Source organism: Copadichromis virginalis, linkage group LG7 (assembly GCF_057382275.1).
Source record: "Copadichromis virginalis isolate Kocher_CV1m ecotype Utaka linkage group LG7, C_Virginalis_male_GT1.1, whole genome shotgun sequence".
Classification (NCBI taxonomy): domain Eukaryota; kingdom Metazoa; phylum Chordata; class Actinopteri; order Cichliformes; family Cichlidae; genus Copadichromis; species Copadichromis virginalis.
In genome coordinates, this window is record NC_140624.1 from 69151140 (window position 1) to 69164504 (window position 13365).

Below are 13365 nucleotides of genomic sequence, written 5' to 3' on the forward strand. Positions count from 1 at the left end.
AGTTCCTGCATGTTTTCCCTGAAGCGCTGACGTTTGGATCCGCTCAGAGTTCTAAAATCCCGCACAGGCTTCTTTCTGTATGAGGCCTTTTTCCAAACAGCTGTTTGTTGCTTGAAGAAAACATTTTCTTACTTACTAAATATTTTGCAGAAAGATCTAAATGTGAACACACCTTTTTTTAAAGAATGTGGTGAAAGAAGCATGCAGTGCTTTTTCTTTGGAGGAAACTGGCGCTTTATTGTTGTGGGTATACACACATCATGTGTTTTACATTCTTTAAAATGCTGTGAGTTTAAATGGCTGCTACCTTGGTCAAGCCTCTCTTCTAAGAGAGACGTGATATTTAAAAATAAATAATGGGAAGCACAGTTTGAAAGGATCGCTTCTGGCTGCTATAAAAAGGAAGAACCTGGCAGCACGTATTCGCGGCGTTGTATACAAGGAGCATCATTTCTACATATTTTAAGCTTTTCTCACGTCTCTCTCTGGGACTGAGGAAGCAGAGATGGGGAGATGCAGAGTTCTTTCTGATACAAATGACTCACTGAAGGAATAAACTGTCCTTCGTACCAGCACTAAAATAAGTGACCTGGAAAGAATTGGAAAGGTTTGCAATTCATATATACTTACATGTTTGTTGTTGCATGCTGTTTTCCTTCCTGAAACTTAGTGGAAACGATGATGCGTTCAAGGACACTGTCCATTTAATGCCTCTGTGTATATCTATGATGGCACAAAAGACCTCACAAAAACTGCAGACGAACATCGTGTTTGGAGTAAAGACGAACAGGCAGACGCAGTAAAACAATGGTGTCCACTGCTGTACAGAAACGTTATCGCTGTAGGATCATTTTAATGCTTAATGGACTGAAAGAGCACAGATGATACAAGCACAACAGACTGCACATCTCACAGCATCCACCAGGTCACTGGTCAACCATCCAGGGTTGGTTTGTGTTTAATGTTGCGGGGGGGGGGGGATAGCTCAGTAGGTAGAGTGGTTGCCCCATGATGGGAAGGTCGGGGTTTGACTCCACTGAACGGCTAACCTGAGGTACCCCTGAGCAAAGTACCGTCCCCACACACTGCCCTCCGGGCGCTGCATTGGTGGCTGCCCACTGCTTCACTGGGTGAACGGGTTAAATGCAGAGGAAGTAATTTCCCTACTGGGACTAACACATTATTATTACGTCCATCACACTCAGATAAAGAAATCTCTGAGACTTCATTGGACGTCTAACTCTGCACCTGGTGACCTGGTGGATGTTGACAGGTTAAACTATGTTTGTGAGAAAGTATTTTCCACATTATTTTGCATATTTGTCATACTTACATGTTTCCAATCAACAAACTATTTTTAATATTGAACGAAGATAAACCAAGAGAAGAGTTATCAAACCCACCTGCCCTGTGTGCGAAAGTAACTGCCCCCTAAATCTGATAACTGGCTGTTCAACCCTCGGCAGCAAGTCCTGCAGTCTCATGTTTGTGATCCATTCAGGGAGTCTTTCACATCACTGTGGAGGAATTTTGTCTTCTTTTCAGGATTATTTGAATTCAGACACACTGGAGGTTTTCCAGCATGAACGCCTGCTGAAGGTCACGCGGACGCACCTCAGTCTGACTGAAGTCCAGACTTTGACTCGGATGCTCTTGGAGTAATTTTGGAAGGTCGGTCACTCCTGGCTCGGCTCAGCCCTGTTCCAGGTTTTCTCCATGTGTGGATAACGGCTCTCACTGTGGTTCACTGAACTTCTTTGTAAGTGATTTCTGACTCAGTGTGGCAGTGAAACTCAGCTTTACAGAAATGTGGTTAATCACAGTTACTTCATGATGTATTAGGACAGTTACTTTTTCCACACAGGGAAGGTAGGTTGGGATAACTTTTTTTAAATAAAGTTATCATAAAACAAAGTTGTTTGCTTCAAAGCACAGGCTGCTTGAAACCAAATCAGGAACATCTTTTCAAAAAGTCTTAATTCAGTTCTTCAATCGGGATCCTCAGTTGGTTTCTGTTTCAGTTTGGAGCAAAAGAGACGTCCAAATTTGTGAGTGTGGTTGATTACCGTAATTGTCGGGCTATAAGCCGCTACTTTTTGCACAAGCTTTGAACCCTGCGGCTTTTAGTCAGGTGCAGCTTTTCTATGGATTGTCCATGATTTTTGTCATATCGTAAGACGATTTTTGTTTGTTCCGCTGTTGTACGGCACTACGTTGCCTGGCGGAAGGGCATGTGATCAGACACACAGTATCGGGGTTCAAGAGTGGTATGTTGGTCACGTGTCCATCCGCCAGGCAACATAGTGCCGTACGAAGTAGCGCGAAAAACAAACTTCAAAGTAGCGCTATGCGTTCAGCGGGAGGCGTGGATGATGAATAAACTTGTGAAAAGCAAGTTATGCCCAACTCCACCGGTGGATTCTGACAGCGTGGAAAAGTGAAAACATCCACGATCACCAACGGATTTCGAAGGGCTGGACTGCTGCATGATGGAGAGGAGGACACCGCCACGGCCCTTCTGAGGGTGTTCGACTCTGACACTGACAACGAGGATTTCTTTGGTTTTGAAAGTGACAACGAAGGAGAGAAGCGGAGAGTGGATGACGAAGCCATCCTGAGCCTGTTCGTGTCCGACACTGGAGAAGAGGACTTTGGTGGTTTTAGAGCGCAGGAAGAAGAGAAAGATGGTGAATGACTGACTTTTCTTCTTGTTAAAGCCGTGTCGCTGCACCTGAGCCTAAAAGGTAGTCCGAATCTATTTTTCTGGTGTGCTGCAGGTTATTGTTATGTACTACATTTGTTACTCATTTATGAAGCACAGTACATGTTTCCTACTTGTAATTACCGCTACTTGTACATATACCAAAAAAGTTGTGCAAATATGTACCCGTAACTTGTTTTGCAAAGTATTAATAAAAGGGGTGTGTCTCCAAACAGCCATCTCTTTCCTGACAATTCCCTTTGTGCATATTCTCTTACATATGATAAGTCAACATTGAAACACCTGCGGCTTTTAGTCAGGTGCGGCTAATGTATGTACAAAACAGGATTTTCCCCTGATTTTAGCTTGTGCGGCTAATATTCAGGTGCGCTCTGTAGTCCGGGAAATACGGTATTTTTCAACAGTTTCTTTAAACCTGGATTTTCTGCTTCTCCAGCGCTGGGAGAACCGCCATCACGAACTAAACTGAAGAGTCTGAAACAACAATGAGGTCTGGAGCGGCCGAACACGTGTTTGATATAAGTGAGTAAATGTCCAAAGGTCACAGTGGGAATCCACAGAGGTTCAGTTCTGAAAAAAGAAAAGTACAGCAATGACATATCTCTTATTTGAAGGATAATTGTTTCTACGAGGACACGATGAGGGTGAAGTCAAAGCGCTGGGACCAAGACGTTGGTTTTCGGTTTGCACGTGAGATTTCTCCATAAATATAAAAATAGAGACACTCGTTCGTCCTGTCTTCCCTCCTTAGCTGAAGAAGTCTTTGGAAATGGCTTCCACAAAGTTGGGGGCGGACATGAGGATCCCGATGGTGCAGAGGATGGTGAAGAGCGAGAACGCCACCAGGCAGAGCCGGTCAATCACCGCCGCGGCGAACTTCCACTCGCTGCAGACCGTCTCCTCCTCGTCTTGGCCGCGGAAACGCCCAGCGATGTATCTCACCTCCTCCAGGATCTGGTTCAGCTCCGTCTCCAAGGCTGAACCCCCAGCTGCTCCCCCCGCTCTTCCTCCAGCTCCAACCCCTCCTCCTGCTCTCAGCACGTCTTCCTCAGCACCGACGGCGCCTCCAATGAGCCGTGAGCACAGGAGCTCAGGGTCAGCGGGGGATCCGTAGTGGAGTCCTTCCACACCCCTGAAGCCGACGTAGAGGAGGTTGCTGTTATTTACCTGTGGGTTGTGCCGCAGCGAGCCCTGGCTGACGCTGAGCTCCAGGCTGGACAGGCTGCCGCGCCGACGCTTGGCGGCGTTGTGACATGCTGGACGGACCTTCGCTTCGCCGGGGCGCCGCATCCTCAGGAACCAGGCACACCAGTTCAACAAAATCACACGAGTCTAAAGAAGAAAGAGAAGAAAGTCATTATTTCAAAGTAAATTTGATTTATTTTTCTGTTATCAGAGTTCCAGTTTTGCGATTCTGTGTTTTGGTTCCTTGGAACTTACGATTAAGATGTCGCTTTGTGTGTTTGGCTTCTCATTCTCGTCTCCATGTTTAGTACGAATCCTTCAAGTTGTTTCCTGTTTTATCATTATTATATATTTCTTATATATTTTATCTGGCTTCTTGATTAGGGCTTCCTTCCCCTGTGCGTTCGTCCCCTACAGCTTCAAACCCGTTTGGATAATATTTGGACTTTTTGTTCACCTTTTGGATGTCATGACTTTAAACTTATAAATAACCTCATTATTGGAAACTCCTTTTCTGTTTGCGTTCTCTCTGAGCCTGCTATCTGTTCCCACCTTAAAGATTAAGGGTCATCATAACAAGTGCCTGAGGAAGTTTGTGTTACTTGGTCTGTATCATTTAAATGTTAGCTTAAAAGTGCTTGTATGAAACATGTATGAATGGGTGAATGAGGCTTGTGGTACGAAAGTGGTTCGAGTGCACAGACAGAGTTGAAAAGCACCATTTAGGTGCGAGTCCATTTACCAAGTAGGTGAAAAACATTTTCTTAGGATTTTCTGCAGCCCCGTAAAGAATGCATCCTACAATTCAGTAGCTTGTAGAACTTCCTTCAGCCAGTCAGCGGTCGGAAGGAGCTCAAATCATCATCCCTCCACCACGCTGACAGTTGCCAGGAGGTGTTTGGTTTCCTCCAAACGTGCTGCTGTGCACTGTGCTTTGTTCAGATGCAGCTTTGCAAACCTCAGCTGTTCTTTCTGTGTCTCAGGTTTCGTTTTTTAATTGAACCGTTCACAGTATTTTATTGTTCTCTGATCACAGGCATGAGGATGCTCACTAAGAGCACAACCCTGCATGCTAGAGCTGGGCGATAGAACGATAACGATATGTATCGCGATATAACTTTTACTCGATAGAGAAATTAAGCTATCGCGATAGACCTCGCCGCTCTTGTCCTCAAAAAAAAAAAAAAAAAAAAAAAAAGGTCAGCCAATCCAAATTAAGTAGCGCAGAGCCGAACCAATCACAGCCGCAGCGTCACGTTGCGTGACTTGTTACGTACAGCACAAGTGCCAAGCCGCACGTGTTTGTTTGGGAAGCAGCCAGCGGGTAATGGAGGAAATGAGTGTGCCGACTACAAAAATCAACCGAGCGTGACCGAAGAGAAAACAGATGATGGTTCCAACGCCGGAGAGATTGTCGAACGGAAGAGCCATAGAAGATCCGTAGTGTGAAGGTATTTCGGCTATTTCAAGTCTGACAAAAAACAGAGTAGCGTGCACTGTAAATTGTGCCGAAAGCAAGTCTGGAAATACAATAAACTGGTGCATGCGTCACACTGTGCGCCACGTTATTGTTTCGGTGAAATGAATTTCTACAATACTGTTAATTCTACTCTCTGCAGTGTTTAAATGCTTACATATACACACAGTTACTGTCCCTCCACACATACGACTCGGTTCTGCTTCTATGCCCCAGCTTTGTTTACTTTTTCCCACCGAGGCTTCTAGACTTCTGATTGGCCAACATTTCTGCACGGTTAGGAATCTAGCGCCACCTGCTGCTTTGGCATGTTCATAGCAGCGTTTTCCTTCATTTCTGCCTTTATGTGTGGACGAGATTATTTTTTAAAACGAAAACGGAAAATCTCCGTTTTCAAAAATACCCGTGTACGTGTGGACGTAGCCTCAGTCTCTGACTGGAAGCGCTAATTCGTCATTCGGCTTTTGTCAGACTAAAGTAACTGTTAAAACTGTTTGAAAAGCTCAGCTATACAACAAGGAGAGATTGAGAATTTCCTTTTAGTTCTCAGTTTATTTGATATTGACAAAAGTTAGTCAGTTTTGTCTGTTCTTCTGTAAAACAAACTAAGATTTATTTTTAGAATTAATATTTTGTTTCTAAGTGGAATTGACAATTTAGTCTGTTTCATTTGTTCTATTTTGAAACTTAAACGCTTTAGCGGCTGCCTTTTGTGTAGTTTGCAATATTTGCCTTTATTTATCTGAAAAAGTCTCATGTTCCTTAAGTACATCTACCCTGTTGAACTTATTATGGGAAATAAATATTTAAATAAAAACAAGCTGCTGATTATTTCACATTTTACTTGTGAGCAACGGCACATTTAAATCTTACAAATATAGTTATTTGGCTTATATCGTGATAGATATCGTTATCGCCTGAAATGAAAAAAACATATCGTGATATGAAAAAATCTCATATCGCCCAGCTCTACTGCATGCCCAGTGCGTCAGTCTGTCATTACACCGCCATGAGACTGTGATGGTGAAACAGAGCAGGGCGATATGGCCAAAAATATATATCACGATATATATTTGAAAATTTGCGATAACGATATAACTGACGATATAATTTCTGCGAGACAAAATACAACTCCACAACTTTACTAGCGCAAAAACCCCCCCATCCATTTAACAGTGCAAATGCAAATTCCTTGCTGAAAGTTTAACCAAAAGGCATTTCCAGTAGAAATGGGCTGACATATCCTGAGCATAACCATGTATAATATCCACTGAAGTTAAAAAGAGGAGCTTCAGTGCAGTTTCATGTCGTCATTAAGACGATCAGCATTTAAACCAGGAGGCGACTGCTGTTCATCGCTGGATCGTTGTCTACCACGCGTTAGTGAAGTCAAGCTACAGAAAGTCTAATTAACAGTGTTTTCCTTTGTGCGTTAGGGCTGCTCGATTATGGCAAAAATGATAATCACGATTATTTTCACTGAAATTGAGATCATGATTATTTGACGATATTTATTTAACCCTTTAAGACCTACTATAGAACCAAGTCCACCAGAGCTTATATTATTTTTTTACATGCTGTAGTGCCATTTGTGGGAGCATTTCAAGTTACTATACATCAATACAACTGTTATAGCCCATATTTTAATAATATGTATGCATTAAGTCCATAGTAATTACATAAATTGCAAAAAAGTGCAATAAACTACAAAAAAAATTGAAAATCGCTTTTGTTTTGTTTACATATATTTCTACTTGGAGAAGTTTAAGAGGCTTATCCCTCAAAACTTTAAATACAATAAAGTTGCAAAAAATAGTTTCCCACCACACGAAATTTATTTTGAGTGTCTTCATAGTTTTATTTTGGAGATACAGCAATTTTTATATACTGCAGGAAAAACAAAAAACAATCCTATGATGCAAATTTGCAAAGAAAACAGCAGGTGCATCATTTCACTGTGGGAAGTGTTACGAACAGCTGATAGGAACGGCAAAGCGTGTTTCTGGAATATTATGTTTTTGTTCCTGCAAGCGCTTTTTATGCAATTTTTGCAAAGCTATATGTGGAAGGAAACCGTGACCGAGGACAAGCTGATGGCATCAGATGTAAGTACAACTCCTCCGGTTTCATATGCAAAACAAATTATTGCGCTAGCTTACACGGTTCAGGTTCTACAGGGATTTAAAAATAGTTACGCAAAACGGAGCGTGCTGCTCTGACAGGCTTTAAAGGGTTAACAATGACTTTAAAAAAATAATATAACATAGTGTGCAACACCACTGAAGTTTGTTTTTTAAACTCTCTTTTCAACCAACGGCAGTCACTCTCCAAATAACTTCTGCTTAGCTTTCCGAGCTTCCCTCGGGTCCTCTTAATCAGCGGTCTCCAACCTTTTTTGCGCCACGGACGGTTTATGCCCGACAATATTTTCACGGACCGGCCTTTAAGGTGTCGCGGATAAATGAGGGAGGGGCTAATAATCGGCTCAGTCATTTTTAATGATCGTTGAAAGCCCAGATCGTAATCGTGATTAAAATTCGATTAATTGAGCAGCCCTATTGTGCGTCGTACTTAACCCTGTCTCCCTGTCTACAGAGCTTCCTGGATTTTCCCCCGTGTGATTCCCGTGTGGCAGTGTCAGAGTGTGAGCCTGTGATCGTGTGTGTGGATGATCTGAAGAACGCGTGCTTTCCCCCTGGACTTCCCTGGAGACCCCTTCTTCCCTCACTCAGCTGTATATAGCACCCCCCGCACCTTCTTGTGTATATACACCTGGTGAATTGTACATAAATCCTTCTTGTGAGCATCAGAACCGGAGTCCTGCGCTTGAGTCCTCCTCCAAACCGTAACATAAGTGAAACAAAGCAGTCAGATAAATCAAACGTTATTCATTCTTCTTGCTTCCTCCACTTCTGTACCATTGATTCATTAATGCTGTATTCTATCACAGCTGCTCTGTTCCCATGTTGTTGCAGTATATGAATGACTAACCTGGTATTGTGGATGGATTATCTCAGTTGTTCTCCTGACTGAAGTTTGGTCCGTTTACAGCATCCTGCCATGCGATTACATTTGTCTCTAACTATCAGGAACCTTCACGTTAACTTTTATAAGTGGAAAAGTGTTAGTGTTCGTCCTCCAGCTTCACTGTTTATGTTATGCTAACATAGCTGTGTCGCTAGCGATCACATAGCACAGTGGTTCACAAACTTTTTTTGCTGGGCCCCCCTTTGTTTTAAAAATGTAGCCCCGCGCACGCACACACACTTCCTCCAACCACACACGCCCATATTTTGCTCCATTGCGGTTTATTTCACACCTCAAACATTTAGTAAACAATCAAGCAAATACAAGTAATCTGCAATAAATTACAGGTAGCAAGGAAATAAACCACTAACTCTTTTACGCTGCGTCCGCACCTACACGGGTATTTTTGAACACGCAGCTGTTTCGTCCACGTAGATGGCGTTTTGAATCACTGAAAACGGAGATTTTTTTTTAAACTCCTTTTTTGCGTTTACATGTGGACGAGGAATACAGAGTTCATCACGCAACGTCAAAGGTATGTGTCTTTATTCACATCACGCTGTGGCCACGTTATTGTTTACATGAGATGAATTGCAGAATGGCAGATAAACAGTATTTTGTCTCTATCGGCAGGTTTTACACGCTTACATACACAGACAGCTACTGTCCCTCCATTTACAAAGGCAGTGATTATTTTACGTGTAGTTGTTTTTTCCTGTGTAATAATATTCAACATTGCGTCAATACATTTTTCAAAAAATGCCTGTCTGTGCAAAATAGGTTCAAAAACATAAACAGCTGTGGGATCCTGTTTGTCTGGTATTTGAACTGGGGGATAATTGTGGCAGGATCAGCCTGATGTTATTTGTATCCCGCTGTAACTTTACTGTATAAAGAGCTAACATCTCCAAAATGTCAGGAGTAGTTAGTCATTACAAGAAGTGTTTGTGAACTAAAAATCAAGAATGTGGGATCCTGTTTGTCTGTGATTTACACAGCCCAGCGCTGCTCCCGATGCAGGGAAAACCAATCCTGCAGGGAGACCTACCTCGGCACTTGTGCAGGTGAAACCAAAGGGAATGCTTCATCTCCTGCTTTGCGTTTGTGTGGGAGCCCCGACAAAAACCTGTCCATTATGCTAGCAGTGTCCAAGCGTTGTTTTTTCCCCCCCTTTTCATACCGCGCCCCCCCCCCCCCCTCCCCCACTTTGGGAAGGTCTGACGTAGCACATCATTATATACCACCTAGTCCAACTCCAGTAACCCTACAAACGTCACTGCTGTTTAGTTTTCTGTCTTCATTCATGCTGGAAGTGATAGCAGAGCTGTACGTTTGAATGTTTTCAGAACTCTCTCAGTCAGAACATGCTACATCATGCTTAGCTAACTAGCAAAACTAGCGAGCTAACTTCCGCTAACTTCTAACTCCGTTAAATGTAATAAATTCTGTTTTCATGGATGCCTGGATGTTAAACTTCATAGTTACACCTGGTAAAGCAGCAACGCTGATCGTTTTATTACAGATGAAAGAATTTAGACAGTTTTTAACTCTGTGATGTTCGTTTGACTTCGGGACCTAAAAGGACGGAGTTTAGGACCCAGATTACTCCCAGATTTACGAGCACCTTAGTCCAACAAATACGGCAATAACGACGGCCGCTTGCATGTTCTACAAAAAAATGTGCTTTGTTGTGTATCTGACGGACAAACACCAAACCAGTTCAGTTGCACCATTTTTCCAAACCAATTCTGGTTCATCCGCTTCACTCAACTCTGCTTTCCCCATTCTCATTCTCGGTTACCGCTGCGCATGCGCGTTTTATCCATATTCTATCCCGATGTTTCATTTTCTTATCGTTGCCTAGCATTGTACCGATATAATATGGCCCAGCCCTATGGTGAAACGAGGAAATTTCTTCTTCAGAAGAAAAATGAACTCATTAACAAGCAGATCCTTTATACCAAAATGTTTTTCCTCATTTGTTAATTACTGATCGGTAGTTTGGATTTATTTGCTTACAGTGTAGAAGAGTTGCATAAATATCTGGGAAATCAGAAGCTCGTTAATATACAAATGCAAGCAGAGAGAAGCTCTGAAGTCTAATCAGATCACCTCCTCCATATGCATGTGAAGCGTCACATGTTCACACGTTCAGGAGAAGTCAGAGAGTAAAAGAGTCACGGAGAGGCAGAGTAATTACAGCGTGCTTATCTGAAAGTTGACTTTACAGGGTGCGTAAGTAAGGAAATATTTACGTGATTAAAATTCATTTATGCACAAACATGTTTATGCGGAACAAATGTGCACGAGTGAGAGAGATACGAGCTCCGTGTGCGACGCAGGAGGAGTGGGCAGATAAAAATAGAGCATGAATAAAGTGGGAGGGGGGCTGCTCGCCTCTCCGAGGAAATCTTCTCCAGCAGTCCAATATCTCACTGCACACACACACACTCATTAAATATTTAGCTGTCAAACGCAGTGTTGATGGACGGAGTCTGAACATCAGTCGGTCCTCTAACTGCTCAGTCTGAGTCATCCCGAGGAGCACGGACAGCACCTTAAATTACAGCCATTTCATTTCTTTCCTCTCCGCGTCCGTCACAGTCTGCCTGGATTTCCTTTCCTTTCACGTTCTTTAAACTTCTCTTCACTTCCCACAAAAGCACCGAAACCCTCCAGACTCAAACTTCTGCTCTGAAGCCGTTTCCTTCTCCCTGAGAGTGATGGTCACACAAACCTCCACAGCAGCCGCTCACATGGTTTGAATGTCAAACTTTCTGCAGGTTTAAAAAATAATGCAACATCTCGAACACCTCTTCTCGAAATCTGCATTCGTAGTTCTGCAAAAGCTGTATGAAATATTTTATTTCTAAATATCAAATCTGACGGTGCGTAAATATTTGTTTCTTCCTGATTTCTTATTTTTGTATTTGTCACATTTTCATAAACAAACTTTACGTTTTAGACAAAGATGATCAGAGTCATCATGTTTTCACACTATTAAAAAACGAATATGAATTTTTTTCCCTCATGACTCCATAACTACAGGCAGGAATATATTTAAACCAATTTTACTTCGACTCCTATCATACTGCTGACTGACAGCTGTGTTTGGATTTTAAATTCCTTCAACAGCGTTGGAATTGACCCTCCGGACCCCAGGAAGTGTCCCGGCGATCCCGAGAGGCAGACCGCCACTGCAGCCGTGTATATATGAACCATTTCTGTCCTGACGCCAGCCCTGTGCAACGACACCAGAGCAAAATGTTAACAAGTCTTAACCCTCAAACGAGTCTTTGAAGAGACAAGTTTTATAAAATGTCATCACTCTGACGGTCTTGCGTTCAGAGACATGATTCCTGTAGAGACCTGTACCCTCCTGTGCATATGGGGTCATGCACAAGTTATGTGACCTGTGCTTTGCTCCCATCTGCTCAGTCCTCGGACCAGTTACAGAACAAGACAAACCAATAACGTCGGGTTGGGCTCGGCCTCAGTCCGTATCATAGGTCTGACTGTTACTGATGAGAACCTGAAACCTGTCAAGGATTTGACTTAACCTGGCAGTCCAGTCAGGACAGAGCCCAGCAGGACTACATGCTCAGGCTGAACGAGGCACAGGCTGTTTCTAGAAGGCTCTACTCCACCTGGAAACCAAGCAGGAGACCAAGACAACAGCAGCGCTGCATCCTCCTCTGTGGCTCTGAGTGTTGACCCATCACCAAGAAGGGCTTCACTGAATATGCGACATCTTCCATTCAGACCAGCGTTCAAAGACTGAGCTGCACAGAAGAACCGTTTGCAGAAACATCTCAGCACTTCAGATTGTTCCAGAAGAACATTTGTGAGAACACACGCTGATGTTGGACAAGAACACCTCAGTCTCCACTCTGATTTTATCTAACTGTGTTCTGTCGGGTTGGGGCCAGGACTCTTCTGCACCAAACTGACTCATGGACCTGGACCTTGCTTTGTGCTCTGGTGTGCAGTCATGTTGGAACAGGAAGGCAGCATCCCCAAACCGTTTCTACTTTCCACTGACTCTGCAGGAAGTTGGCGACCTCTGCGCCTCAGCATCTCCTCTGCGATTTACGTGGCCTACAGCCAGTGTTGGGAAGGTTACTTTTAAAATGTATTCCACTACAGATTACAGATTACATGCCCCCAAATGTATATTGTAACGTATTCTGTTATGTTACTCAATGAGAGTAACGTATCCTGAATACTTTGGATTACTTAATATATTATCATGCTTTTTACAACTACATGAATATCCTATTGCTGTGATTTATTACTGAAGGTTACTCTCCATACCAACACCAGCTAGATGCTTAAATCTTAATATAAATGAGTAACAGTAGGTGGACATTAGGTAAGGCTGCACTTTTTGCAGCGATCTCGTATAGAAAACTATTCGGCGCGTATATAAAACAGGCGGCGTCCTATCACGGTACCACACGGCACATGCAGTCTGCTCACCTAGTTTCTGATTTTATACACCTGTGGCCATGGAGGTGACTGGAACCTGAAATCAGTGATACTATTGGCAATATTTGAATATTATCTTTGGCATTCATGTCATCTGAGTTTGAGAAACCTGCAGCCAAAACTCTGGCTTTACTTTGAACACACGTTCGGTGAGTTCATCTGTGCAGCTTTTTGTTTGCCTGTGTGTGACAGCCTGTTCTCAGGTGTCTGTTCTCCTGCACGCTTCATTCATTCAAACTGAAACAAACAAACTGCTGGACTCCTCGTGTGATCGGAGCGGACAGCCTCGTCCTCCTCACAGCTTCTCCTTCACACCTCAGTGGTCGTCCCTCCTCTTCCTCAGCAGGAACATTCACATTCATAAGAGGCATCAGAGCAGGACTGTCACCTTCACACACGACCGTGACACACACACACACGCACACGCACACACACACACACACACACACACACACACACACACACA

At 43.2% G+C, this 13365-nt stretch overlaps 1 protein-coding gene across 1 annotated transcript in view; it reads right to left on the minus strand.

Annotated features, from left to right (window-relative positions):
* Positions 1 to 236: 236 nt before the first annotated feature.
* The window catches only part of LOC146706755 (neuronal acetylcholine receptor subunit alpha-7), a 58384-nt gene continuing 45255 nt past the window's right edge, over positions 237 to 13365 (minus strand). The window contains exon 10 of the mRNA XM_085464973.1: positions 237 to 4054. Within this exon, the coding sequence (XP_085321099.1) occupies positions 3470 to 4054 (585 nt within the window). The 3' untranslated portion in view covers positions 237 to 3469. The remainder of the gene's footprint in view (positions 4055 to 13365) is intronic.